Raw genomic sequence first — 25173 nt, 5'->3', positions numbered from 1 at the left:
GACGTTTGTTTTCTGTTATCTTGTAGATATGAAGAATGCCGAAAAGATCAGTAAATCAGTTCATTGATTGAGTGACAAATAAGTCACGTGAATGTTTCCTTGTTTTACATCTCTCTGTCTTCAAAGCCATTTCAAATCACACTGAAGTTGTAAAGGGAAGGTGTGAATCTGTCCTGTTTGCACTGGTGGTCTAAGACTGCCCCTGCTAGGACCACAGCTGGAATTTGGCTGTGTCTATGTTCCGGTACGGGCTCTCCTTTACTGTCTGCTGATGCACAGGCCTATTTACTGTGATACACGTCAGCTTGCTGTCTGCTTAAGAAATGGTCCTCGGTTCAGATCACAAACTTAAGCACAGGGCGCACTTTGTTTTCTGTTTCTCCTTGTTCTGTTTCTTTTTCTTCTGAACATCCCTGCCAAGATCGACACAGAGATCTGGGCATGAAACGTTTGCCATACTCATGCAGAAGGATGCTTGCAGTCGCAAACACATTCCTCTCTCTCCCTCCAAGTGTGGACAGCTTGAGGTACACTTTCAGAAGACACCAACTCTTCTCTGGATTCCATTGCATTCTTTGCTCGTGAAACATGTTAATATATTTTTAGATATTCCTATTTTTATCTAACATTCCTGGGATAACGAGAGGGATAACTCATAGCCCACCCTATTGCTATCTTTATAGCATGATCCTACTATAGGGCAAGGCTCTAGAAAAGGATGTTACATGACTGTACGTTAATGTAAGAAGCAGAACTTGGAAACAAAGTGCCCTGTTCGTTCTCGTTGGTGCAGGAGGAGTCTCCATCCCTTGACGGGGTTGTGGGGGAGAAATCTAACCTCAAAAGCAAACTTGCAGATGGCAAAATTTAGGAAAGACAAATCCCGCACTGGCTTGTGCTCCGTTCAGTCCAGAGTTTTCACTGGCAATTAGTGGAGGTCGTTCTCTGAAGTCCTACTATTTTTCGTCACACTATATTTCCCAAACTTATTAAGTTCCTGTAAAGGATGCGTTGAATGTTGTCAGAAAGCTGCTGCCTCCACCAGACTCAAGCACTCCCAGATTCCTGCACTCCATCCACTGGAGCCCGTCCTGGTGCACCCTGAGGACTCTCTGTTCCAGCCCAATGGATGTGGCTGCTGCTTTCCCCTTTGCAGGATCGGCCAGTAGGATGACTGAGCGTGTACCCCACAGCAGTGTACACACACACAGACAGAGGCATACAGGAGACACTAATATGGCCAGCCCCACAGACTACCACGAGCAAAGCGTTGCCTTGAACAAGACCCACGTAGAAGACTACAAGAACTCGCATAAAAGAGAAGTGGAGACAGTCAAGTCCTGCTCCTTCTCTCTGGCTAAACAGGACTGAAACTCACCAGTGAAAACGCACACAATACCGCTCTCTGGAGTCACAAGCACACTCACCTTCACGGATCCCTCAAACACTGCTGTGGGCCCTCTGTCCATCTGACATCCCTGCCCAGATCCTGGGCCCTCTCACTTGGTGTGCGCATCTCCCTCTGCTCGCCAGCTGGTCCTGTTTGATGACGGCTGCCAGAGAACAGACACATGCAGTCACCAGCACATCTCCCAGGAGCCTGCACGCTTCTGCATCCCTGAAAGACGAGCCCAAGCTCTCAGCCTGCCTAATACCCACCCCCAGACCCTGGCCTTCCCTCCCTACGTCAGGCTCGGGCTTTGAGCCTCTCCAGGTACAGATTCCCCCCTGCTTGCAGGCTAATCTGGTGTGAAATTTGCTAGCGAACTGTGCATGCACACTCACACGCATGAGGTTAAATGTGCTAGGGAAAAATATAAACGCACCCAGATCCTTCGCATGACCGGTCCTGCAGGCCGCTGGAATGCAGCGGGAGAGCCCCGGTGAGGGCACAGCCCTGCAGCAGGCAGGCTGGAAGCAGGGAGGGAACCTCCAGCCCGGCCCTGGAGAGCAGAGAGGTTTGCCAGGGCCCAGAGAGGGGAGCTGCTGGCCAGGGGTGCTGAGGAGCTCTCTCCTGCCGGGGATGTGATGTCCTCCCTCCTCCCAGCCCTCGGGCAGGTGGCTGTGGGGAGCCTGGCCCACCCCGGCCCCACAGCCTGGGTGATGGCACCGGGTCCGGCCCGGCCTTGTGCTGTGGGCGCAGTGCTCTGCTCAGGCCCGGCAGCTGCTGGGATAACACGGAGCACGGGGAAGAAACAAGAGGAGCCAGAGGCGTGTGCGCGCCCGCAGGGTTATGATCCCATTGGTGGGGGGATGAATCCTATGACTGGAGTCTCGGAATCATGGAAGGATACAGCTCCTTAGGAAGGAGAGGCCAGTGAGACGAGGAGGAGGTTTCACCCTCTGTGTCAAAGATCAGCTGGAGTGCATGGAGCTGCACCTGGGGATGGATGAGGAGCCGACCGAGAGCTCCTGGGTCAGCATTAAAGGGAGGGCAGGGACAGGGGACATTACGGTGGGGGACTGCTGCAGGCCGCCTGACCTGGAAGACCGAGCGGACGAGGCCCCGTGTAGACAGATAGGGGCAGTCTCACGAGGTAGTGTGGACAACGTGCTGGAGGGAAGGGATGCCATCCAGAGGGACCATGACAGGCTGGAGAGGTGGGCCTGTACGAACCTCATGAAGTTCACCAAGGCCAAGTGCAGGGTCCTGCACATGGCTCGGGGCAATCCCAAGCACAAGTACAGGCAGTGTGGAGAATGGATTGAGAGCAGCTCTGAGGAGAAGGACTCGGGAGTGCTGGTAGACGAGAAGCTCAACATGAGCCGGCATCAGCTGCCCTTGCAGCCCAGAAAGCCAACCATATCCGGGGCCGCATCCAAAGAAACGTGGCCAGCAGGTCAAGGGAGGTGATTCTGCCCCTCTACTCTGTTGGGAGCCTGGCCCCAGTGGCCCAGAGGAGGTGGGGCAGGGTGCCCCTGGGGGCACAGCAGTAGAGGCCCACAACAAAGCTATCTCCTCAGTATGCTCAAGGTGGTTCCCGAATGAAAGACAGCATGGCCTCGGGCTTGTGGTTCCAGCTTTAATCAAAAAGAGCCCTCTTCTTGAAGAGAGCTTCACTTCTGCCCCGATTTTCAGGGCCAGCAGCACAGTGCCCACAGGCTCCGTGTTGATCTTGGCTTCTGCCTTAGACATCTCAGAATATTCTCCGTCTGAGCTGCCAGGGACGAGACTGAGGGTTCTGCATCTTGCTGCGCAAGCTGGAGGGCTGCACCAGAAGGAAAGAGAACAGAGCTGAAACCCACCCATCTGCAGAGGTCCCCAGGCATCCCCTCCAGACCATGCCAGCCCAGCCCCACTCATCCCTTTCCCTGGCCAAGAGGAGCAGGGCGGGCAAACAGATCAGCTGGAAGCTGCAGCTCAGCAATGCCCTAAGCGGCCTGGAGACGTTCCTCTGCCCTTGGAGCGTTTCCCTGGAGCAGGGCAAGTCCTAGCAGAGCACTGCCCAGGCTCTGTCCCCTGCCCCGCCAGCCCCGGCACACACAGCTCTGCCCCTACTCACCTGTGTAGATCTCAGCCAGCTTCCCCGTCCTCTGGTCGCTCAGCTGCCTCGCGGCCACTCCTGGGCACAGAGCTCCGTCAGACCTCCCACTCCCCAGCATGCTCCCAGCAGCACAGCTCGCGGCTCTGCCAGTTTGGCTGCACGCCCTTCTCCCCCCTCAGCAGGGGCACCCCAGGGAGGGACGGCACCCGAGTCGGGGAGCCAAAAGAGGGACTCCAGGGGCTGTGGCTCACCAATGAATCTCACGGCCTCCTCTCGCAAGCGGAAGGGGACGCGATCGTTCCGCAAGTATTCCAGACTGTGACTCAGATAGTCTTCGACTCTGCTCCTGTCCTGCATCACCTGGAGAGAGCACAGGGGCACGGGGCTGGCACACATCCTACCCAGTCGGCCGCTCCGCTCCCTCCTCCCAGCACCCCCCGTGTCTCCCCTTCCAGCTCAGGCCCTTCCCATCTCCCAGCCAGGAGCCCGGCAGTGAGGCGCGGCTCACGGGGCCACCCCTTGTCCAGCCGGGGCCTCGGGGCTCGGGGGCTGTCCTCACCAAGCACTCCCCGATTCTCCATGTCTGCTGCGTCCGGATCAGGTGCTGGAGCTGTTTCCACTTCAGCAGCTTTGCAGCGACCAGGAGGGCTTCCTGAGAGGCCTGCAGAGGGGAACAGGGATCGGGGGGATTGTGGGCAGAGACCAGGGGACAAGGATCGGGGCTCAAAGCCCAGGCCTCCAGCACCTGCAGGGACAGCTGGGAAGCCTCTGGGGACTCTCGTCCTTCAGGCCGTGGTGGCCATGGGTGCTGCTGAGCCCTGCTGCACCAGCTAGGGCAGGTGTGGGCAACACCCGTGGCAGCTTCTCTGCTCCTCTGGCGCGGGGTATGCCAGGACCCTGCCTCTGGGGAGGTCCCCCGGGAGGAGGGCTGAATGGAGGGAGCAGGGATGGGAGGGGACCCCACCTCCCAGTCCTCCTCTGCAGCAGGGGGATGGCAGTGGAAATCTGTACCTCGGCCACGCTCTCAACCTGGTCGCTCATGTGGAAGAGCAGTGGGATCAGGCTTCTCCGCACGTTCTTCTTCATCTTCTGCTTGTCCTTCCACACGGCCATCTGCATCATGTCCTTGAAGAGGCTGATGGAGAGTGCCCGCAGCAGGCAGGACACCTGGCAGGGAGGAGGACAGGGGGACTTCAGCAACAGCCGCTCCCCAAGCAGAGCCTCCAGGTGGCTGATGCGAGGGAGCAGCTCCAGAGGCCGTTCTGCACACAGGAGCTGTGGGGCAGCTCTGCCGCTGTGGCTGAACGGCACCCGAGAGCAGCGCTTGGCCCGCAGGTGCTTCGCGCTGGGGCTGCCCTGGGCCCCAGCACGGGGGGCTCAGGTCATCCGCAGGCACCGATCCCTCAGGGAGACGCCGTGCTGGAGCACAGAGCCCAGGAGCCATCCCCACCAGAGCCCAGGGGCACTGCTGCAGGGCTGGGCTGGCGGGCAGCTGTCCTGGTGGAGTGGGGCTCTTCCCCCACGGCAGCCGTACCTCATCAAAGAATGGCAGGAGCTTCTCCATCAGCTGCAGAGTGATGGATCTGGCCTCCTTCCTCTCCACGTGAGCCAGCACGTTTTTGAGAATGAGCAGCGCCTTCATCTTGGTGTCAGTGTTGGCGTTCTGCTGGCTCTCCAGGATGTCCGGGAGCAGGGCCAGAATTTTCCTTGCCTGTAGGAAGCACAGAATTCCCTTTCTGTGAAGCAGTGAAAGAGCAGCCCGGCAGAAGTGCTCTGGCCACTAAGCACCAGTCTCCTGTCCCGCTGCACCAGCCCCGTGATGCCGACGTGGCTCCGCTTGACTGTGCCCCGCTCACCGTCTCCGGTCTCTGCGACAGCGTCAGGAGGCCTCTGAGCACCAGCGAGAGCAGGTCCAGGCTCGGGCGCCTCAGGTACCTCTGGAAGCTGTAGAGCCCAGCCAGCTCCTCTGGTATCTTGTCGCTGGAGGCCAGCAGCTGAAACAGAGACGGCAGTGAGGGACTGGCCGAGCCGTCAGGGTTTCCCGCACCGTGCGGCTCCTGGTTCCCGCTGGCGGCTCGAGGCACGGGCACGGGGCAGAGAGCCCGTCCTGGGGGCAGCTCTGCCCGTGCACAGCCCTGAGGGTGAGCAAGGACTGGTCTGGGCACTCACAGACATGTGATGGATGCAGGCGTCCTCTGTGACGGAGCTGAACGTCCTGCTCAGCCGCTGGTCCCCAAGCATGCTGACCAGCTCCCTCAAGACATTCTGCAGCGTGTGGAGCTGGGAAAGCAGCACATTCCACATGGCCAGAGCAGCGCTGTGGGCACAGAGCACTGTCAGCAGGACTGCCTCGGCCACCACGCTGTGCCTGGGCCAGCCCTGCAGGACCCAGGCTGTCCTGCAGCCCCGGCCCTTCCAGGGCTGGAAAGCGTGCTGGGGTGGAGGGCCCTGCTCCTCGGGGATGTCCTGTGGTTTTCCCTGGGTCTGGCAGCCAGAAAATCTCCAGGTCCCTCTCCCCACATGGAACAGGCCCACCAGGGCCGCTGGGGTCAGCACCTGTCGAATGATGGAGAGAGCCTCAACAGGCTCGTGACCACTTCGCCGGGGCTCCGGTCGGTCAGCAGGAGAAGCAGCAAGTCCAGGCTCTTCCGCGCTGACACCGTGCGGATGTGCTCGATGTTTTCGTAGATGCCCCTCACGATTTTTGGCACCTGGGGGGCACACAGGTGAGGATGGTGCTGCCACTGCAGTGCAGCCATTTCTCAGCTGCCTCTGAAACGGCTGCCTTTGCCGTCCCACTCTGCTGCTTTAAAATAGCTTCAAGGTGCCTGAGGCACTCGGCTTAGGGAGGGAGAGAGGGAAGAAAAGCACCTGACAGGGCTCAAGGGCAGGGCAGGGCAGCCACAGGCCACTTACCTCCACCAGCCAGGAGGAGGGTTGTGTCATGGCCAGCTCCAGGATGCTGCTCGCCTCCTCCTTGTCATAGGCGCTCGAGTCTCTCATGCTCTCAATGGCCACGAGGATGACGTCTGTCTTCTCAGAAGGCAGCAGGTATTTTTCAAACGCCTACGGGGAGAAGGAAGGATGGGAAGACGTGTCACGCCACGCACCCCGATGGTGCTGCTGAGCTGAGCAGGGAGAGCAGCTCTAGTGAGAGATGGCCCCGCAGTGCCATCACACAAGTCTCCTGCTGATGCCACGGAGAAGAGGCCCAGCAAGGGAGGGGCTCAGTACCATTGTAATGTTGCTGGTGCTGGGCAGAGACAGCCAGGAGGTGTTCTCAGCTTCCTCTTTCCTCAGACTCTGTGGATACCGTGGCTGACTGGTGCCTAAAGCGGAGGGGATGACAGAAGAGTCGGTGGGACAAAGCGTCTTGGCCAACAAGCTTACCAAAGGATGAAGAGTTTTACCTCGGGATGGCTGAGGAGGGAGGTTAGCCCCCACAGACAGGGCCAGAGGTGGTGGACAGGGGTGTAAAGCAAAGGGTGACAGGCGAAGGGAACAAGAGGGACCTCTGGGACAATGGGGAAGGATGAGAGACACCTGCCTCAAGTGGGCAAATGCTCACAGCCTGGGAAACTCAAAGGAACTAGAGCTCTGCGTGCAGTTGCACAACATTCTTGGAAAAACTGAGATGCGGGGGACAGCTCGCAGGGCTGGAGTGCAGCGGTGCATGGATTTTCTTCTCCAACAGGGAATAGTTATCTGGGGGATGTGGCAATCAGTGATAGCTTTGGCTGTATGGACAGTGAAACATATGGGTTCTGAGAGGTCCTGAGAGGAGTGGGGAAGGAGAGCAGTGAAGAACAGGTGCTGGACTTCTGCTGAGCATTGAGCTTCTGCAGCAAAAGAATAACTGGGATGCTACGGGAAGCAACTGTGAGGGCCAAAGAAGCTCAGGGAAGCTGGCAGACTTTCATGGACAGCCTCCAGCAAGCACGAGAAGGGTCCGTTGCAACACTCTGGGAAACGAGCAGGCGGAGGAGGAGATGTCATCTGTGTGTGGAGGGACGCAGCCCACCGCAGCTTCTCTTACGTGTTTGCTTCTGGATGAATCTGAAGAGGTAGTCAAGCGCATCCAAAGCTCCCCACTTGATCTCCCAGTTCTTCCAAGTCCAGCAACGACTGAGATGTCCCAGCAACTGGCCCAGGAGGGGCATACGCATCTCTGATCGGAAGGCAGGCCTCTCATCATCTCCTCCTAAGGCGCTCCGGATCTGGGCGAGGAAAGCAGGACAGGGAAAAGGGCTGAGCGGCAGCACCTGCGACCAAAGCCCTGAACGCAAGAGTCTGGCCAGGAAAGGCTCCCCAGGGAGTCAGAGCTTTGGAGGGCCCTCCCAAAGCAGCTAGCTGGGCAGCAGGGCGGGGAGAGCTGCCAGGCCTGGGCTCCCACCATGATCCTGGGCAGTCCTGTCCTGCACAGGACTGGTGGCCCAGTTGGCTCCTGGCAGAGAGGGAACTGGCAAGAGAAGACCGTGGGGAAAAAAGAAGACACCAAGACCTTGGCTCCAGGGCAGAGCTTTGCTGAGCACTGCGATGGGTGCCCAGGCTTGCCTCGCAGGCATCCCTGAGCCGCAGGGTGCTCCAGTGTGCAGGGAAGGGGAGAGAGCCTGGCTGGAGGGTGCCTGGCTCCTTACCTCCTCTGCAGAAAGGCTGGCCAGCCAGTCGCTCAGCCTCCTAATCCTCCCCACGGCCCTCTCACACGCAGCTGCTCTGCGGCACTTGGTGAAGGTCAGCAGCGTCTGGGAGGAGAGAAAATGCTGATGTGCCCTGGGAGCTGGCGCTCGTGCCAGCAGGGGCAGCACTACTGAAGTCCTGGCTGGCCTCGCGCAGGGCTTGTGGCCAGGCAGGTAGGCAGATGCCATTCCGTGCCCTCCCCCGGAGCACAGCCCTGTGTCCCCTCTCCCTCAAGGCTGGGCGTTTAAGCAGGAGCCGGCCTGGGGGGTCTGCAATGGGGGAACAGGGATACGGCCACTGGGGCTGCAGCCAGGGGACACCGGGCAAGGGAGCTGGGCACCCTCCCTGCAGCGTGCTCTGTGCAGGGCACACTGAGGAGTGGACACTCCCTTCTCTCCAGGGTGAGGAACCGTCCCTGCGAACCTCACTCTTTCCCAAGACCAGACCTTTATGATTGACTGCAGCTCCTTGAAGCCGGAGGTAGGAGATCTGAGCACCAGCATCCGCAGCATGAAGTCCATTGCGTCCATGGTCTGCAAGGAAGACAAAGGGTTGTGGAGGCCTTTCTGCAGTCCCTCTCCACTCCAGAGACAGAGGTCAACGCCCTATGCCGACGACACCCACACTGCCTGGCGGTGGGTGCCCAGGGGAGGCCTCAGGGCAGACAAGCTGCTGTGGGCAGAGAAGCCTGTGGCACTGGACATAGCCCACGGGAAGAGGACGAAGGAATGACTGGTGGGAAAGCAAAGCCGAGAGCCTGCCCTGCCTTGGATCTCCGGTTGCCCCTCAGCACGTGGTGGCCAGATGACTACTTACGTCAAAGTAGAGAGACTTGTCCTGCATCTCCGCACTTGGAGGAAGCAAGAAGACACTCCTGAAGCAGGTTTCCAAGAGGCTTTTCTTTTTGCCCTCCAGCACCGTCTCCACTTTGCTGCAAAGAGAGAGAGGGACCAGTCACACATCGGTGCTGGGAGCGGTGCCTCAGTGTCTTGGGCAGATGGAGGTGGACCTCTGGAGCAGAGGTCCCTGAGAGGGATGGAGGTGTGCAGGGAGTCCTGCTTGGAGGCACTTCCTCCCTGCCCGACATGGCCTGAGCCAAAGGACAGTCCTGTAAGGCAAGCCTCACGCCTCCCGCTTTGCTGAAGAGTCAAGACATGGCGGGGAGCTGCAGGATCCCTCTGTCCCTCCCTGCGCCCTCCCAAAAAGGCCCAGGGGCTGTGGAGAGGTGCCAGCCAAGCCAGGGGCTGGGCAGGTACCTCAAGGCAGCGATGGCAAGCATGGCTTTCTGCCGCACCACTGTGTCCAGGTGGTCCATGGACTCCTCTTCCAGCAGCACCTGCAGAGCACAACCAGGATGGGACCTCGCAGCCGCCAGCACCCAGTGTCGGCAGACCCACCACCCAACCTGGGTGTCCCTGCCTCCAGACCCGCCGGGTGTCCCCTCACCTTGACATTCTCTGCCAGATGCAATTGCTGGCAGAAGGCGTTCAGGTCCTGGGACAAGCCCTCCTGCTGGGCAGCTGCGCACAGGGTGCAGATGGTCTCTAGGAATAGCACCCTCTGGGCCACCTCCTGGCAGTCGGGGGACAGAGAGGCAAGCGGGAAGCGTGAGCAGTTGGACACATGGCCGGCAGGGTTGGAGCACGGGGGCTGCAGCGCTGTGCCGGAGATCTGGCAGAGCAACTGTGCCCGGCCAGAAGCCCCCCGGCACAGGCAGCAGAGCCGGCGGCTCCGGCGTTCGGGAGATGCAGGCATGGCTCCCATGGAAAGGGCCGTGGTTACCTTTAGGGAGCCCTTTAGAAAAGCCTGGATCCACTGCACGGATTCTTTTTCCACTCCGCACAGAGCCGGCCAGCTGGACTCGGCAGAGGCGGCGCCTAGAAAAGGTGGAGAGCAGGGAGGGCTGTAGAGAGGCGCCCACGGCAAATGCGAGGAGAGGAAGGAGCTCTGCCCTCCATCCAGCCTCGTGCCCGCTCCCCTGGCACAGTCTCCCCATGGCTGGAGGGTGCCCGGCAGATGGGCTGCGATGCTGGAGCGCAGCGCGGTGCGGAAAGCCACAAGCCCCATCCCACAGCAGGAGCTGGGTCCCCACGGGACCCCCACTGCCAGTGCGCCAGGGAAACAGGACCGCGGCGTGGAGCAGGGGGCAGTCGCTGGCCCCAGCAATGCCGTCCTGGTGGGCCCCCTCACTTACCGGTCTGCTGCGGGGCGGGCTCATGCACCTCGCCGGGCTTCGCTGGAGAGCTGCTCTCCGGGCAAGCCTTCTTCGTCCAGGCCATCTTGGGGCGGCGGGGAGGTCTCTCTGCCATCCTGCCGGCCGGAGGAAAGGGGTAGGGGTGGGGAAGGGGGAAGCTTCGACGAAACGCCGCGGCACCGCGGGGCTGCCGGGGCGGCGGGGAAAGACACGGGCTGTGCTCAGGGGCTCCTCGCCAGCTCCACGCTCCCGCCCTGTCCCGTCGCTGTCCTGTCGGACACTGCGCAGTGGGCGCCGTGGCCGCACTGGCCATACACAGCGTCAGGGCGTGTGGCAGAGGCGCGTCACAAAGGGCTCCACTGTGACCCGCCACCCAGACCGGGAGGGTGGGGTGTCCCCTGTGAGGTCACAAGGCTCGCTCGCTCCTGGCACCTGGGGCCTCTTGGCTGCCCCACATTTGCCCTCATGTTCCCTGGAGACCTCCCTCTTGATCTCCAGGTGTCCCAGAGCCCGATTTTCCCACGTCTAGGTATGCCCACTCATCTACAGCCTAAGAGACAGAGAGCTTGAAGAGTGGTTCAGAAAGGTCTTCTTTAAACACGTGGATCTCATTGTGATGCAAATAAAAGTTGGCCCATTTGAACAGCATCTAAGCTGCTCCTGATTTGTGCCTTTAGAGATTTCTAGACATTTCTAAGGTGGGCAGCAGAGAGGACCAACGCTGATTGATGATGTCTGCAGTCATTTTGTTAAAATGTTAGGACGTGCAAGTAAGTTTAACCTTGAGGTCAAACTTACAGTATAACAATGTTAGAAAACACTGGGGATGGCAGACCAGGAAAGGAGACAATAACCTGCTGCGTTGACTGCACCACATATGTCTGTTTCGCTTTCTTCTGTATTCAGGCAGACCTGGAGTCTTCCACCACTGTCAGCAAAGGGGCACGCCGGAGAGGACAGAGGAGGGATCAAGCCTCCCTAACCAAGGGTTTTGTTGGTCTCTGCTTGAATGATTCAGACCTTAATGTCTGACAAGATAAGTTTGGTCTCAGAGACGTTTGTTTTCTGTTATCTTGTAGATATGAAGAATGCCGAAAAGATCAGTAAATCAGTTCATTGATTGAGTGACAAATAAGTCACGTGAATGTTTCCTTGTTTTACATCTCTCTGTCTTCAAAGCCATTTCAAATCACACTGAAGTTGTAAAGGGAAGGTGTGAATCTGTCCTGTTTGCACTGGTGGTCTAAGACTGCCCCTGCTAGGACCACAGCTGGAATTTGGCTGTGTCTATGTTCCGGTACGGGCTCTCCTTTACTGTCTGCTGATGCACAGGCCTATTTACTGTGATACACGTCAGCTTGCTGTCTGCTTAAGAAATGGTCCTCGGTTCAGATCACAAACTTAAGCACAGGGCGCACTTTGTTTTCTGTTTCTCCTTGTTCTGTTTCTTTTTCTTCTGAACATCCCTGCCAAGATCGACACAGAGATCTGGGCATGAAACGTTTGCCATACTCATGCAGAAGGATGCTTGCAGTCGCAAACACATTCCTCTCTCTCCCTCCAAGTGTGGACAGCTTGAGGTACACTTTCAGAAGACACCAACTCTTCTCTGGATTCCATTGCATTCTTTGCTCGTGAAACATGTTAATATATTTTTAGATATTCCTATTTTTATCTAACATTCCTGGGATAACGAGAGGGATAACTCATAGCCCACCCTATTGCTATCTTTATAGCATGATCCTACTATAGGGCAAGGCTCTAGAAAAGGATGTTACATGACTGTACGTTAATGTAAGAAGCAGAACTTGGAAACAAAGTGCCCTGTTCGTTCTCGTTGGTGCAGGAGGAGTCTCCATCCCTTGACGGGGTTGTGGGGGAGAAATCTAACCTCAAAAGCAAACTTGCAGATGGCAAAATTTAGGAAAGACAAATCCCGCACTGGCTTGTGCTCCGTTCAGTCCAGAGTTTTCACTGGCAATTAGTGGAGGTCGTTCTCTGAAGTCCTACTATTTTTCGTCACACTATATTTCCCAAACTTATTAAGTTCCTGTAAAGGATGCGTTGAATGTTGTCAGAAAGCTGCTGCCTCCACCAGACTCAAGCACTCCCAGATTCCTGCACTCCATCCACTGGAGCCCGTCCTGGTGCACCCTGAGGACTCTCTGTTCCAGCCCAATGGATGTGGCTGCTGCTTTCCCCTTTGCAGGATCGGCCAGTAGGATGACTGAGCGTGTACCCCACAGCAGTGTACACACACACAGACAGAGGCATACAGGAGACACTAATATGGCCAGCCCCACAGACTACCACGAGCAAAGCGTTGCCTTGAACAAGACCCACGTAGAAGACTACAAGAACTCGCATAAAAGAGAAGTGGAGACAGTCAAGTCCTGCTCCTTCTCTCTGGCTAAACAGGACTGAAACTCACCAGTGAAAACGCACACAATACCGCTCTCTGGAGTCACAAGCACACTCACCTTCACGGATCCCTCAAACACTGCTGTGGGCCCTCTGTCCATCTGACATCCCTGCCCAGATCCTGGGCCCTCTCACTTGGTGTGCGCATCTCCCTCTGCTCGCCAGCTGGTCCTGTTTGATGACGGCTGCCAGAGAACAGACACATGCAGTCACCAGCACATCTCCCAGGAGCCTGCACGCTTCTGCATCCCTGAAAGACGAGCCCAAGCTCTCAGCCTGCCTAATACCCACCCCCAGACCCTGGCCTTCCCTCCCTACGTCAGGCTCGGGCTTTGAGCCTCTCCAGGTACAGATTCCCCCCTGCTTGCAGGCTAATCTGGTGTGAAATTTGCTAGCGAACTGTGCATGCACACTCACACGCATGAGGTTAAATGTGCTAGGGAAAAATATAAACGCACCCAGATCCTTCGCATGACCGGTCCTGCAGGCCGCTGGAATGCAGCGGGAGAGCCCCGGTGAGGGCACAGCCCTGCAGCAGGCAGGCTGGAAGCAGGGAGGGAACCTCCAGCCCGGCCCTGGAGAGCAGAGAGGTTTGCCAGGGCCCAGAGAGGGGAGCTGCTGGCCAGGGGTGCTGAGGAGCTCTCTCCTGCCGGGGATGTGATGTCCTCCCTCCTCCCAGCCCTCGGGCAGGTGGCTGTGGGGAGCCTGGCCCACCCCGGCCCCACAGCCTGGGTGATGGCACCGGGTCCGGCCCGGCCTTGTGCTGTGGGCGCAGTGCTCTGCTCAGGCCCGGCAGCTGCTGGGATAACACGGAGCACGGGGAAGAAACAAGAGGAGCCAGAGGCGTGTGCGCGCCCGCAGGGTTATGATCCCATTGGTGGGGGGATGAATCCTATGACTGGAGTCTCGGAATCATGGAAGGATACAGCTCCTTAGGAAGGAGAGGCCAGTGAGACGAGGAGGAGGTTTCACCCTCTGTGTCAAAGATCAGCTGGAGTGCATGGAGCTGCACCTGGGGATGGATGAGGAGCCGACCGAGAGCTCCTGGGTCAGCATTAAAGGGAGGGCAGGGACAGGGGACATTACGGTGGGGGACTGCTGCAGGCCGCCTGACCTGGAAGACCGAGCGGACGAGGCCCCGTGTAGACAGATAGGGGCAGTCTCACGAGGTAGTGTGGACAACGTGCTGGAGGGAAGGGATGCCATCCAGAGGGACCATGACAGGCTGGAGAGGTGGGCCTGTACGAACCTCATGAAGTTCACCAAGGCCAAGTGCAGGGTCCTGCACATGGCTCGGGGCAATCCCAAGCACAAGTACAGGCAGTGTGGAGAATGGATTGAGAGCAGCTCTGAGGAGAAGGACTCGGGAGTGCTGGTAGACGAGAAGCTCAACATGAGCCGGCATCAGCTGCCCTTGCAGCCCAGAAAGCCAACCATATCCGGGGCCGCATCCAAAGAAACGTGGCCAGCAGGTCAAGGGAGGTGATTCTGCCCCTCTACTCTGTTGGGAGCCTGGCCCCAGTGGCCCAGAGGAGGTGGGGCAGGGTGCCCCTGGGGGCACAGCAGTAGAGGCCCACAACAAAGCTATCTCCTCAGTATGCTCAAGGTGGTTCCCGAATGAAAGACAGCATGGCCTCGGGCTTGTGGTTCCAGCTTTAATCAAAAAGAGCCCTCTTCTTGAAGAGAGCTTCACTTCTGCCCCGATTTTCAGGGCCAGCAGCACAGTGCCCACAGGCTCCGTGTTGATCTTGGCTTCTGCCTTAGACATCTCAGAATATTCTCCGTCTGAGCTGCCAGGGACGAGACTGAGGGTTCTGCATCTTGCTGCGCAAGCTGGAGGGCTGCACCAGAAGGAAAGAGAACAGAGCTGAAACCCACCCATCTGCAGAGGTCCCCAGGCATCCCCTCCAGACCATGCCAGCCCAGCCCCACTCATCCCTTTCCCTGGCCAAGAGGAGCAGGGCGGGCAAACAGATCAGCTGGAAGCTGCAGCTCAGCAATGCCCTAAGCGGCCTGGAGACGTTCCTCTGCCCTTGGAGCGTTTCCCTGGAGCAGGGCAAGTCCTAGCAGAGCACTGCCCAGGCTCGTCCCCTGCCCCGCCAGCCCCGGCACACACAGCTCTGCCCCTACTCACCTGTGTAGATCTCAGCCAGCTTCCCCGTCCTCTGGTCGCTCAGCTGCCTCGCGGCCACTCCTGGGCACAGAGCTCCGTCAGACCTCCCACTCCCCAGCATGCTCCCAGCAGCACAGCTCGCGGCTCTGCCAGTTTGGCTGCACGCCCTTCTCCCCCCTCAGCAGGGGCACCCCAGGGAGGGACGGCACCCGAGTCGGGGAGCCAAAAGAGGGACTCCAGGGGCTGTGGCTCACCAATGAATCTCACGGCCTCCTCTCGCAAGCGGAAGGGGACGCGATCGTTCCGCACGTATTCCAGACTGTGACTCAGATAGTCTTCGACTCTGCTCCTGTCCTGCATCACCTGGAGAGAGCACAGGGGCACGGGGCTGGCACACATCCTGCCCAGTCAGGCCGCTCCGCTCCCTCCTCCCAGCACCCCCCGTGTCTCCCCTTCCAGCTCAGGCCCTTCCCATCTCCCAGCCAGGAGCCCGGCAGTGAGGCGCGGCTCACGGGGCCACCCCTTGTCCAGCCGGGGCCTCGGGGCTCGGGGCTGTCCTCACCAAGCACTCCCCGATTCTCCATGTCTGCTGCGTCCGGATCAGGTGCTGGAGCTGTTTCCACTTCAGCAGCTTTGCAGCGACCAGGAGGGCTTCCTGAGAGGCCTGCAGAGGGGAACAGGGATCGGGGGGATTGTGGGCAGAGACCAGGGGACAAGGATCGGGGCTCAAAGCCCAGGCCTCCAGCACCTGCAGGGACAGCTGGGAAGCCTCTGGGGACTCTCGTCCTTCAGGCCGTGGTGGCCATGGGTGCTGCTGAGCCCTGCTGCACCAGCTAGGGCAGGTGTGGGCAACGCCCGTGGCAGCTTCTCCGCTCCTCTGGCGCGGGGTATGCCAGGACCCTGCCTCTGGGGAGGTCCCCCGGGAGGAGGGCTGAATGGAGGGAGCAGGGATGGGAGGGGACCCCACCTCCCAGTCCTCCTCTGCAGCAGGGGGATGGCAGTGGAAATCTGTACCTCGGCCACGCTCTCAACCTGGTCGCTCATGTGGAAGAGCAGTGGGATCAGGCTTCTCTGCACGTTCTTCTTCATCTTCTGCTTGTCCTTCCACACGGCCATCTGCATCATGTCCTTGAAGAGGCTGATGGAGAGTGCCCGCAGCAGGCAGGACACCTGGCAGGGAGGAGGACAGGGGGACTTCAGCAACAGCCGCTCCCCAAGCAGAGCCTCCAGGTGGCTGATGCGAGGGAGCAGCTCCAGAGGCCGTTCTGCACACAGGAGCTGTGGGGCAGCTCTGCCGCTGTGGCTGAACGGCACCCGAGAGCAGCGCTTGGCCCGCAGGTGCTTCGCGCTGGGGCTGCCCTGGGCCCCAGCACGGGGGGCTCAGGTCATCCGCAGGCACCGATCCCTCAGGGAGACGCCGTGCTGGAGCACAGAGCCCAGGAGCCATCCCCACCAGAGCCCAGGGGCACGAGGAGGGAAACGGCCCTGCACCAGTGCTGCTGCAGGGCTGGGCTGGCGGGCAGCTGTCCTGGTGGAGTGGGGCTCTTCTCCCACGGCAGCCGTACCTCATCAAAGAATGGCAGGAGCTTCTCCATCAGGTGCAGAGTGATGGATCTGGCCTCCTTCCTCTCCACGTGAGCCAGCACGTTTTTGAGAATGAGCAGCGCCTTCATCTTGGTGTCAGTGTTGGCGTTCTGCTGGCTCTCCAGGATGTCCGGGAGCAGGGCCAGAATTTTCCTTGCCTGTAGGAAGCACAGAATTCCCTTTCTGTGAAGCAGTGAAAGAGCAGCCCGGCAGAAGTGCTCTGGCCACTAAGCACCAGTCTCCTGTCCCGCTGCACCAGCCCCGTGATGCCGACGTGGCTCCGCTTGACTGTGCCCCGCTCACCGTCTCCGGTCTCTGCGACAGCGTCAGGAGGCCTCTGAGCACCAGCGAGAGCAGGTCCAGGCTCGGGCGCCTCAGGTACCTCTGGAAGCTGTAGAGCCCAGCCAGCTCCTCTGGTATCTTGTCGCTGGAGGCCAGCAGCTGAAACAGAGACGGCAGTGAGGGACTGGCCGAGCCGTCAGGGTTTCCCGCACCGTGCGGCTCCTGGTTCCCGCTGGCGGCTCGAGGCACGGGCACGGGGCAGAGAGCCCGTCCTGGGGGCAGCTCTGCCCGTGCACAGCCCTGAGGGTGAGCAAGGACTGGTCTGGGCACTCACAGACATGTGATGGATGCAGGCGTCCTCTGTGACGGAGCTGAACGTCCTGCTCAGCCGCTGGTCCCCAAGCATGCTGACCAGCTCCCTCAAGACATTCTGCAGCGTGTGGAGCTGGGAAAGCAGCACATTCCACATGGCCAGAGCAGCGCTGTGGGCACAGAGCACTGTCAGCAGGACTGCCTCGGCCACCACGCTGTGCCTGGGCCAGCCCTGCAGGACCCAGGCTGTCCTGCAGCCCCGGCCCTTCCAGGGCTGGAAAGCGTGCTGGGGTGGAGGGCCCTGCTCCTCGGGGATGTCCTGTGGTTTTCCCTGGGTCTGGCAGCCAGAAAATCTCCAGGTCCCTCTCCCCACATGGAACAGGCCCACCAGGGCCGCTGGGGTCAGCACCTGTCGAATGATGGAGAGAGCCTCAACAGGCTCGTGACCACTTCGCCGGGGCTCCGGTCGGTCAGCAGGAGAAGCAGCAAGTCCAGGCTCTTCCGCGCTGACACCGTGCGGATGTGCTCGATGTTTTCGTAGATGCCCCTCACGATTTTGGCACCTGGGGGGCACACAGGTGAGGATGGTGCTGCCACTGCAGTGCAGCCATTTCTCAGCTGCCTCTGAAACGGCTGCCTTTGCCGTCCCACTCTGCTGCTTTAAAATAGCTTCAAGGTGCCTGAGGCACTCGGCTTAGGGAGGGAGAGAGGGAAGAAAAGCACCTGACAGGGCTCAAGGGCAGGGCAGGGCAGCCACAGGCCACTTACCTCCACCAGCCAGGAGGAGGGTTGTGTCATGGCCAGCTCCAGGATGCTGCTCGCCTCCTCCTTGTCATAGGCGCTCGAGTCTCTCATGCTCTCAATGGCCACGAGGATGACGTCTGTCTTCTCAGAAGGCAGCAGGTATTTTTCAAACGCCTACGGGGAGAAGGAAGGATGGGAAGACGTGTCACGCCACGCACCCCGATGGTGCTGCTGAGCTGAGCAGGGAGAGCAGCTCTAGTGAGAGATGGCCCCGCAGTGCCATCACACAAGTCTCCTGCTGATGCCACGGAGAAGAGGCCCAGCAAGGGAGGGGCTCAGTACCATTGTAATGTTGCTGGTGCTGGGCAGAGACAGCCAGGAGGTGTTCTCAGCTTCCTCTTTCCTCAGACTCTGTGGATACCGTGGCTGACTGGTGCCTAAAGCGGAGGGGATGACAGAAGAGTCGGTGGGACAAAGCGTCTTGGCCAACAAGCTTACCAAAGGATGAAGAGTTTTACCTCGGGATGGCTGAGGAGGGAGGTTAGCCCCCACAGACAGGGCCAGAGGTGTAAAGCAAAGGGTGACAGGTGAAGGGAACAAGAGGGACCTCTGGGACAATGGGGAAGGATGAGAGACACCTGCCTCAAGTGGGCAAATGCTCACAGCCTGGGAAACTCAAAGGAACTAGAGCTCTGCGTGCAGTTGCACAACATTCTTGGAAAAACTGAGATGCGGGGGACAGCTCGCAGGGCTGGAGTGCAGCGGTGCATGGATTTTCTTCTCCAACAGGGAATAGTTATCTGGGGGATGTGGCAATCAGTGATAGCTTTGGCTGTATGGACAGTGAAACATATGGGTTCTGAGAGGTCCTGAGAGGAGTGGGGAAGGAGAGCAGTGAAGAACAGGTGCTGGACTTCTGCTGAGCATTGAGCTTCTGCAGCAAAAGGATAACTGGGATGCTACGGGAAGCAACTGTGAGGGCCAAAGAAGCTCAGGGAAGCTGGCAGACTTTCATGGACAGCCTCCAGCAAGCACGAGAAGGGTCCGTTGCAACACTCTGGGAAACGAGCAGGCGGAGGAGGAGATGTCATCTGTGTGTGGAGGGACGCAGCCCACCGCAGCTTCTCTTACGTGTTTGCTTCTGGATGAATCTGAAGAGGTAGTCAAGCGCATCCAAAGCTCCCCACTTGATCTCCCAGTTCTTCCAAGTCCAGCAACGACTGAGATGTCCCAGCAACTGGCCCAGGAGGGGCATACGCATCTCTGATCGGAAGGCAGGCCTCTCATCATCTCCTCCTAAGGCGCTCCGGATCTGGGCGAGGAAAGCAGGACAGGGAAAAGGGCTGAGCGGCAGCACCTGCGACCAAAGCCCTGAACGCAAGAGTCTGGCCAGGAAAGGCTCCCCAGGGAGTCAGAGCTTTGGAGGGCCCTCCCAAAGCAGCTAGCTGGGCAGCAGGGCGGGGAGAGCTGCCAGGCCTGGGCTCCCACCATGATCCTGGGCAGTCCTGTCCTGCACAGGACTGGTGGCCCAGTTGGCTCCTGGCAGAGAGGGAACTGGCAAGAGAAGACCGTGGGGAAAAAAGAAGACACCAAGACCTTGGCTCCAGGGCAGAGCTTTGCTGAGCACTGCGATGGGTGCCCAGGCTTGCCTCGCAGGCATCCCTGAGCCGCAGGGTGCTCCAGTGTGCAGGGAAGGGGAGAGAGCCTGGCTGGAGGGTGCCTGGCTCCTTACCTCCTCTGCAGAAAGGCTGGCCAGCCAGTCGCTCAGCCTCCTAATCCTCCCCACGGCCCTCTCACACGCAGCTGCTCTGCGGCACTTGGTGAAGGTCAGCAGCGTCTGGGAGGAGAGAAAATGCTGATGTGCCCTGGGAGCTGGCGCTCGTGCCAGCAGGGGCAGCACTACTGAAGTCCTGGCTGGCCTCGCGCAGGGCTTGTGGCCAGGCAGGTAGGCAGATGCCATTCCGTGCCCTCCCCCGGAGCACAGCCCTGTGTCCCCTCTCCCTCAAGGCTGGGCGTTTAAGCAGGAGCCGGCCTGGGGGGTCTGCAATGGGGGAACAGGGATACGGCCACTGGGGCTGCAGCCAGGGGACACCGGGCAAGGGAGCTGGGCACCCTCCCTGCAGCGTGCTCTGTGCAGGGCACACTGAGGAGTGGACACTCCCTTCTCTCCAGGGTGAGGAACCGTCCCTGCGAACCTCACTCTTTCCCAAGACCAGACCTTATGATTGACTGCAGCTCCTTGAAGCCGGAGGTAGGAGATCTGAGCACCAGCATCCGCAGCATGAAGTCCATTGCGTCCATGGTCTGCAAGGAAGACAAAGGGTTGTGGAGGCCTTTCTGCAGTCCCTCTCCACTCCAGAGACAGAGGTCAACGCCCTATGCCGACGACACCCACACTGCCTGGCGGTGGGTGCCCAGGGGAGGCCTCAGGGCAGACAAGCTGCTGTGGGCAGAGAAGCCTGTGGCACTGGACATAGCCCACGGGAAGAGGACGAAGGAATGATGGTGGGAAAGCAAAGCCGAGAGCCTGCCCTGCCTTGGATCTCCGGTTGCCCCTCAGCACGTGGTGGCCAGATGACTACTTACGTCAAAGTAGAGAGACTTGTCCTGCAATCTCCGCACTTGAGGAAGCAAGAAGACACTCCTGAAGCAGGTTTCCAAGAGGCTTTTCTTTTTGCCCTCCAGCACCGTCTCCACTTTGCTGCAAAGAGAGAGAGGGACCAGTCACACATCGGTGCTAGGGAGCGGTGCCTCAGTGTCTTGGGCAGATGGAGGTGGACCTCTGGAGCAGAGGTCCCTGAGAGGGATGGAGGTGTGCAGGGAGTCCTGCTTGGAGGCACTTCCTCCCTGCCCGACATGGCCTGAGCCAAAGGACAGTCCTGTAAGGCAAGCCTCACGCCTCCCGCTTTGCTGAAGAGTCAAGACATGGCGGGGAGCTGCAGGATCCCTCTGTCCCTCCCTGCGCCCTCCCAAAAAGGCCCAGGGGCTGTGGAGAGGTGCCAGCCAAGCCAGGGGCTGGGCAGGTACCTCAAGGCAGCGATGGCAAGCATGGCTTTCTGCCGCACCACTGTGTCCAGGTGGTCCATGGACTCCTCTTCCAGCAGCACCTGCAGAGCACAACCAGGATGGGACCTCGCAGCCGCCAGCACCCAGTGTCGGCAGACCCACCACCCAACCTGGGTGTCCCTGCCTCCAGACCCGCCGGGTGTCCCCTCACCTTGACATTCTCTGCCAGATGCAATTGCTGGCAGAAGGCGTTCAGGTCCTGGGACAAGCCCTCCTGCTGGGCAGCTGCGCACAGGGTGCAGATGGTCTCTAGGAATAGCACCCTCTGGGCCACCTCCTGGCAGTCGGGGGACAGAGAGGCAAGCGGGAAGCGTGAGCAGTTGGACACATGGCCGGCAGGGTTGGAGCACGGGGGCTGCAGCGCTGTGCCGGAGATCTGGCAGAGCAACTGTGCCCGGCCAGAAGCCCCCCGGCACAGGCAGCAGAGCCGGCGGCTCCGGCGTTCGGGAGATGCAGGCATGGCTCCCATGGAAAGGGCCGTGGTTACCTTTAGGGAGCCCTTTAGAAAAGCCTGGATCCACTGCACGGATTCTTTTTCCACTCCGCACAGAGCCGGCCAGCTGGACTCGGCAGAGGCGGCGCCTAGAAAAGGTGGAGAGCAGGGAGGGCTGTAGAGAGGCGCCCACGGCAAATGCGAGGAGAGGAAGGAGCTCTGCCCTCCATCCAGCCTCGTGCCCGCTCCCCTGGCACAGTCTCCCCATGGCTGGAGGGTGCCCGGCAGATGGGCTGCGATGCTGGAGCGCAGCGCGGTGCGGAAAGCCACAAGCCCCATCCCACAGCAGGAGCTGGGTCCCCACGGGACCCCCACTGCCAGTGCGCCAGGGAAACAGGACCGCGGCGTGGAGCAGGGGGCAGTCGCTGGCCCCAGCAATGCCGTCCTGGTGGGCCCCCTCACTTACCGGTCTGCTGCGGGGCGGGCTCATGCACCTCGCCGGGCTTCGCTGGAGAGCTGCTCTCCGGGCAAGCCTTCTTCGTCCAGGCCATCTTGGGGCGGCGGGGAGGTCTCTCTGCCATCCTGCCGGCCGGAGGAAAGGGGTAGGGGTGGGGAAGGGGGAAGCTTCGACGAAACGCCGCGGCACCGCGGGGCTGCCGGGGCGGCGGGGAAAGACGCGGGCTGTGCTCAGGGGCTCCTCGCCAGCTCCACGCTCCCGCCCTGTCCCGTCGCTGTCCTGTCGGACACTGCGCAGTGGGCGCCGTGGCCGCACTGGCCATACACAGCGTCAGGGCGTGTGGCAGAGGCGCGTCACAAGGGCTCCACTGTGACCCGCCACCCAGACCGGGAGGGTGGGGTGTCCCCTGTGAGGTCACAAGGCTCGCTCGCTCCTGGCACCTGGGGCCTCTTGGCTGCCCCACATTTGCCCTCATGTTCCCTGGAGACCTCCCTCTTGATCTCCAGGTGTCCCAGAGCCCGATTTTCCCACGTCTAGGTATGCCCACTCATCTACAGCCTAAGAGACAGAGAGCTTGAAGAGTGGTTCAGAAAGGTCTTCTTTAAACACGTGGATCTCATTGTGATGCAAATAAAAGTTGGCCCATTTGAACAGCATCTAAGCTGCTCCTGATTTGTGCCTTTAGAGATTTCTAGACATTTCTAAGGTGGGCAGCAGAGAGGACCAACGCTGATTGATGATGTCTGCAGTCATTTTGTTAAAATGTTAGGACGTGTAAGTAAGTTTAACCTTGAGGTCAAACTTACAGTATAACAATGTTAGAAAACACTGGGGATGGCAGACCAGGAAAGGAGACAATAACCTGCTGCGTTGACTGCACCACATATGTCTGTTTCGCTTTCTTCTGTATTCAGGCAGACCTGGAGTCTTCCACCACTGTCCAGCAAAGGGGCACGCCGGAGAGGACAGAGGAGGGATCAAGCCTCCCTAACCAAGGGTTTTGTTGGTCTCTGCTTGAATGATTCAGACCTTAATGTCTGACAAGATAAGTTTGGTCTCAGAGACGTTTGTTTTCTGTTATCTTGTAGATATGAAGAATGCCGAAAAGATCAGTAAATCAGTTCATTGATTGAGTGACAAATAAGTCACGTGAATGTTTCCTTGTTTTACATCTCTCTGTCTTCAAAGCCATTTCAAATCACACTGAAGTTGTAAAGGGAAGGTGTGAATCTGTCCTGTTTGCACTGGTGGTCTAAGACTGCCCCTGCTAGGACCACAGCTGGAATTTGGCTGTGTCTATGTTCCGGTACGGGCTCTCCTTTACTGTCTGCTGATGCACAGGCCTATTTACTGTGATACACGTCAGCTTGCTGTCTGCTTAAGAAATGGTCCTCGGTTCAGATCACAAACTTAAGCACAGGGCGCACTTTGTTTTCTGTTCTCCTTGTTCTGTTTCTTTTTCTTCTGAACATCCCTGCCAAGATCGACACAGAGATCTGGGCATGAACGTTTGCCATACTCATGCAGAAGGATGCTTGCAGTCGCAAACACATTCCTCTCTCTCCCTCCAAGTGTGGACAGCTTGAGGTACACTTTCAGAAGACACCAACTCTTCTCTGGATTCCATTGCATTCTTTGCTCGTGAAACATGTTAATATATTTTTAGATATTCCTATTTTTATCTAACATTCCTGGGATAACGAGAGGGATAACTCATAGCCCACCCTATTGCTATCTTTATAGCATGATCCTACTATAGGGCAAGGCTCTAGAAAAGGATGTTACATGACTGTACGTTAATGTAAGAAGCAGAACTTGGAAACAAAGTGCCCTGTTCGTTCTCGTTGGTGCAGGAGGAGTCTCCATCCCTTGACGGGGTTGTGGGGGAGAAATCTAACCTCAAAAGCAAACTTGCAGATGGCAAAATTTAGGAAAGACAAATCCCGCACTGGCTTGTGCTCCGTTCAGTCCAGAGTTTTCACTGGCAATTAGTGGAGGTCGTTCTCTGAAGTCCTACTATTTTTCGTCACACTATATTTCCCAAACTTATTAAGTTCCTGTAAAGGATGCGTTGAATGTTGTCAGAAAGCTGCTGCCTCCACCAGACTCAAGCACTCCCAGATTCCTGCACTCCATCCACTGGAGCCCGTCCTGGTGCACCCTGAGGACTCTCTGTTCCAGCCCAATGGATGTGGCTGCTGCTTTCCCCTTTGCAGGATCGGCCAGTAGGATGACTGAGCGTGTACCCCACAGCAGTGTACACACACACAGACAGAGGCATACAGGAGACACTAATATGGCCAGCCCCACAGACTACCACGAGCAAAGCGTTGCCTTGAACAAGACCCACGTAGAAGACTACAAGAACTCGCATAAAAGAGAAGTGGAGACAGTCAAGTCCTGCTCCTTCTCTCTGGCTAAACAGGACTGAAACTCACCAGTGAAAACGCACACAATACCGCTCTCTGGAGTCACAAGCACACTCACCTTCACGGATCCCTCAAACACTGCTGTGGGCCCTCTGTCCATCTGACATCCCTGCCCAGATCCTGGGCCCTCTCACTTGGTGTGCGCATCTCCCTCTGCTCGCCAGCTGGTCCCTGTTTGATGACGGCTGCCAGAGAACAGACACATGCAGTCACCAGCACATCTCCCAGGAGCCTGCACGCTTCTGCATCCCTGAAAGACGAGCCCAAGCTCTCAGCCTGCCTAATACCCACCCCCAGACCCTGGCCTTCCCTCCCTACGTCAGGCTCGGGCTTTGAGCCTCTCCAGGTACAGATTCCCCCCTGCTTGCAGGCTAATCTGGTGTGAAATTTGCTAGCGAACTGTGCATGCACACTCACACGCATGAGGTTAAATGTGCTAGGGAAAAATATAAACGCACCCAGATCCTTCGCATGACCGGTCCTGCAGGCCGCTGGAATGCAGCGGGAGAGCCCCGGTGAGGGCACAGCCCTGCAGCAGGCAGGCTGGAAGCAGGGAGGGAACCTCCAGCCCGGCCCTGGAGAGCAGAGAGGTTTGCCAGGGCCCAGAGAGGGGAGCTGCTGGCCAGGGGTGCTGAGGAGCTCTCTCCTGCCGGGGATGTGATGTCCTCCCTCCTCCCAGCCCTCGGGCAGGTGGCTGTGGGGAGCCTGGCCCACCCCGGCCCCCACAGCCTGGGTGATGGCACCGGGTCCGGCCCGGCCTTGTGCTGTGGGCGCAGTGCTCTGCTCAGGCCCGGCAGCTGCTGGGATAACACGGAGCACGGGGAAGAAACAAGAGGAGCCAGAGGCGTGTGCGCGCCCGCAGGGTTATGATCCCATTGGTGGGGGGATGAATCCTATGACTGGAGTCTCGGAATCATGGAAGGATACAGCTCCTTAGGAAGGAGAGGCCAGTGAGACGAGGAGGAGGTTTCACCCT

The 25173-nt window shown here is 58.9% G+C and overlaps 2 protein-coding genes across 2 annotated transcripts; both read right to left on the bottom strand.

The window, feature by feature from the left end:
* Window positions 1–205: 205 nt before the first annotated feature.
* LOC147527765 (maestro heat-like repeat-containing protein family member 7) lies at window positions 206–10441 on the bottom strand. Its single transcript, XM_086621261.1, has 19 exons — window positions 10357–10441; window positions 9945–10039; window positions 9609–9734; window positions 9419–9498; window positions 8979–9093; window positions 8591–8695; window positions 8123–8227; window positions 7522–7702; window positions 6720–6814; window positions 6402–6551; window positions 6042–6196; window positions 5655–5802; window positions 5342–5479; window positions 5020–5196; window positions 4497–4652; window positions 4045–4146; window positions 3737–3845; window positions 3504–3563; window positions 206–312 (listed from the first exon to the last, which is right to left on the bottom strand). Exons 1-19 carry the CDS (start codon window positions 10439–10441, stop codon window positions 206–208), a joined length of 2289 nt encoding a protein of 762 aa, XP_086477387.1.
* Window positions 10442–11614: 1173 nt separating this feature from the next.
* Window positions 11615–21862, bottom strand: LOC147527764 (maestro heat-like repeat-containing protein family member 7). The gene is made up of 19 exons (XM_086621260.1): window positions 21778–21862; window positions 21366–21460; window positions 21030–21155; window positions 20840–20919; window positions 20399–20513; window positions 19545–19649; window positions 18944–19124; window positions 18155–18249; window positions 17837–17986; window positions 17749–17761; window positions 17478–17631; window positions 17091–17238; window positions 16778–16915; window positions 16456–16632; window positions 15905–16060; window positions 15453–15554; window positions 15145–15253; window positions 14912–14971; window positions 11615–11721 (listed from the first exon to the last, which is right to left on the bottom strand). Exons 1-19 carry the CDS (start codon window positions 21860–21862, stop codon window positions 11615–11617), a joined length of 2196 nt encoding a protein of 731 aa, XP_086477386.1.
* Window positions 21863–25173: the final 3311 nt, after the last annotated feature.

Source organism: Tauraco erythrolophus, chromosome 15 (assembly GCF_009769465.1).
Source record: "Tauraco erythrolophus isolate bTauEry1 chromosome 15, bTauEry1.pri, whole genome shotgun sequence".
NCBI classification, from domain to species: Eukaryota; Metazoa; Chordata; class Aves; order Musophagiformes; family Musophagidae; genus Tauraco; species Tauraco erythrolophus.
This window is presented reverse-complemented; position numbering and strand designations above follow the sequence as displayed.

Excerpts from the sequence above, each read along its gene's own strand:
- LOC147527765 (XM_086621261.1), bottom strand. The coding sequence starts at position 10,441 with ATGGCCTGGACGAAGAAGGCTTGCCCGGAGAGCAGCTCTCCAGCGAAG. Across the intron at positions 10,040-10,356 it reads GCCCGCCCCGCAGCAGACCG|GCGCCGCCTCTGCCGAGTCC; the intron begins GTAAGTGAGGGG and ends CACCTTTTCTAG. Across the intron at positions 6,815-7,521 it reads ATTCATCCAGAAGCAAACAC|GCACCAGTCAGCCACGGTAT; the intron begins GTAAGAGAAGCT and ends CCTCCGCTTTAG.
- LOC147527764 (XM_086621260.1), bottom strand. The coding sequence starts at position 21,862 with ATGGCCTGGACGAAGAAGGCTTGCCCGGAGAGCAGCTCTCCAGCGAAG. Across the intron at positions 20,920-21,029 it reads ATCTGGCAGAGAATGTCAAG|GTGCTGCTGGAAGAGGAGTC; the intron begins GTGAGGGGACAC and ends TGTGCTCTGCAG. Across the intron at positions 19,650-20,398 it reads ACAAGTCTCTCTACTTTGAC|ACGCTGCTGACCTTCACCAA; the intron begins GTAAGTAGTCAT and ends CTCTCCTCCCAG.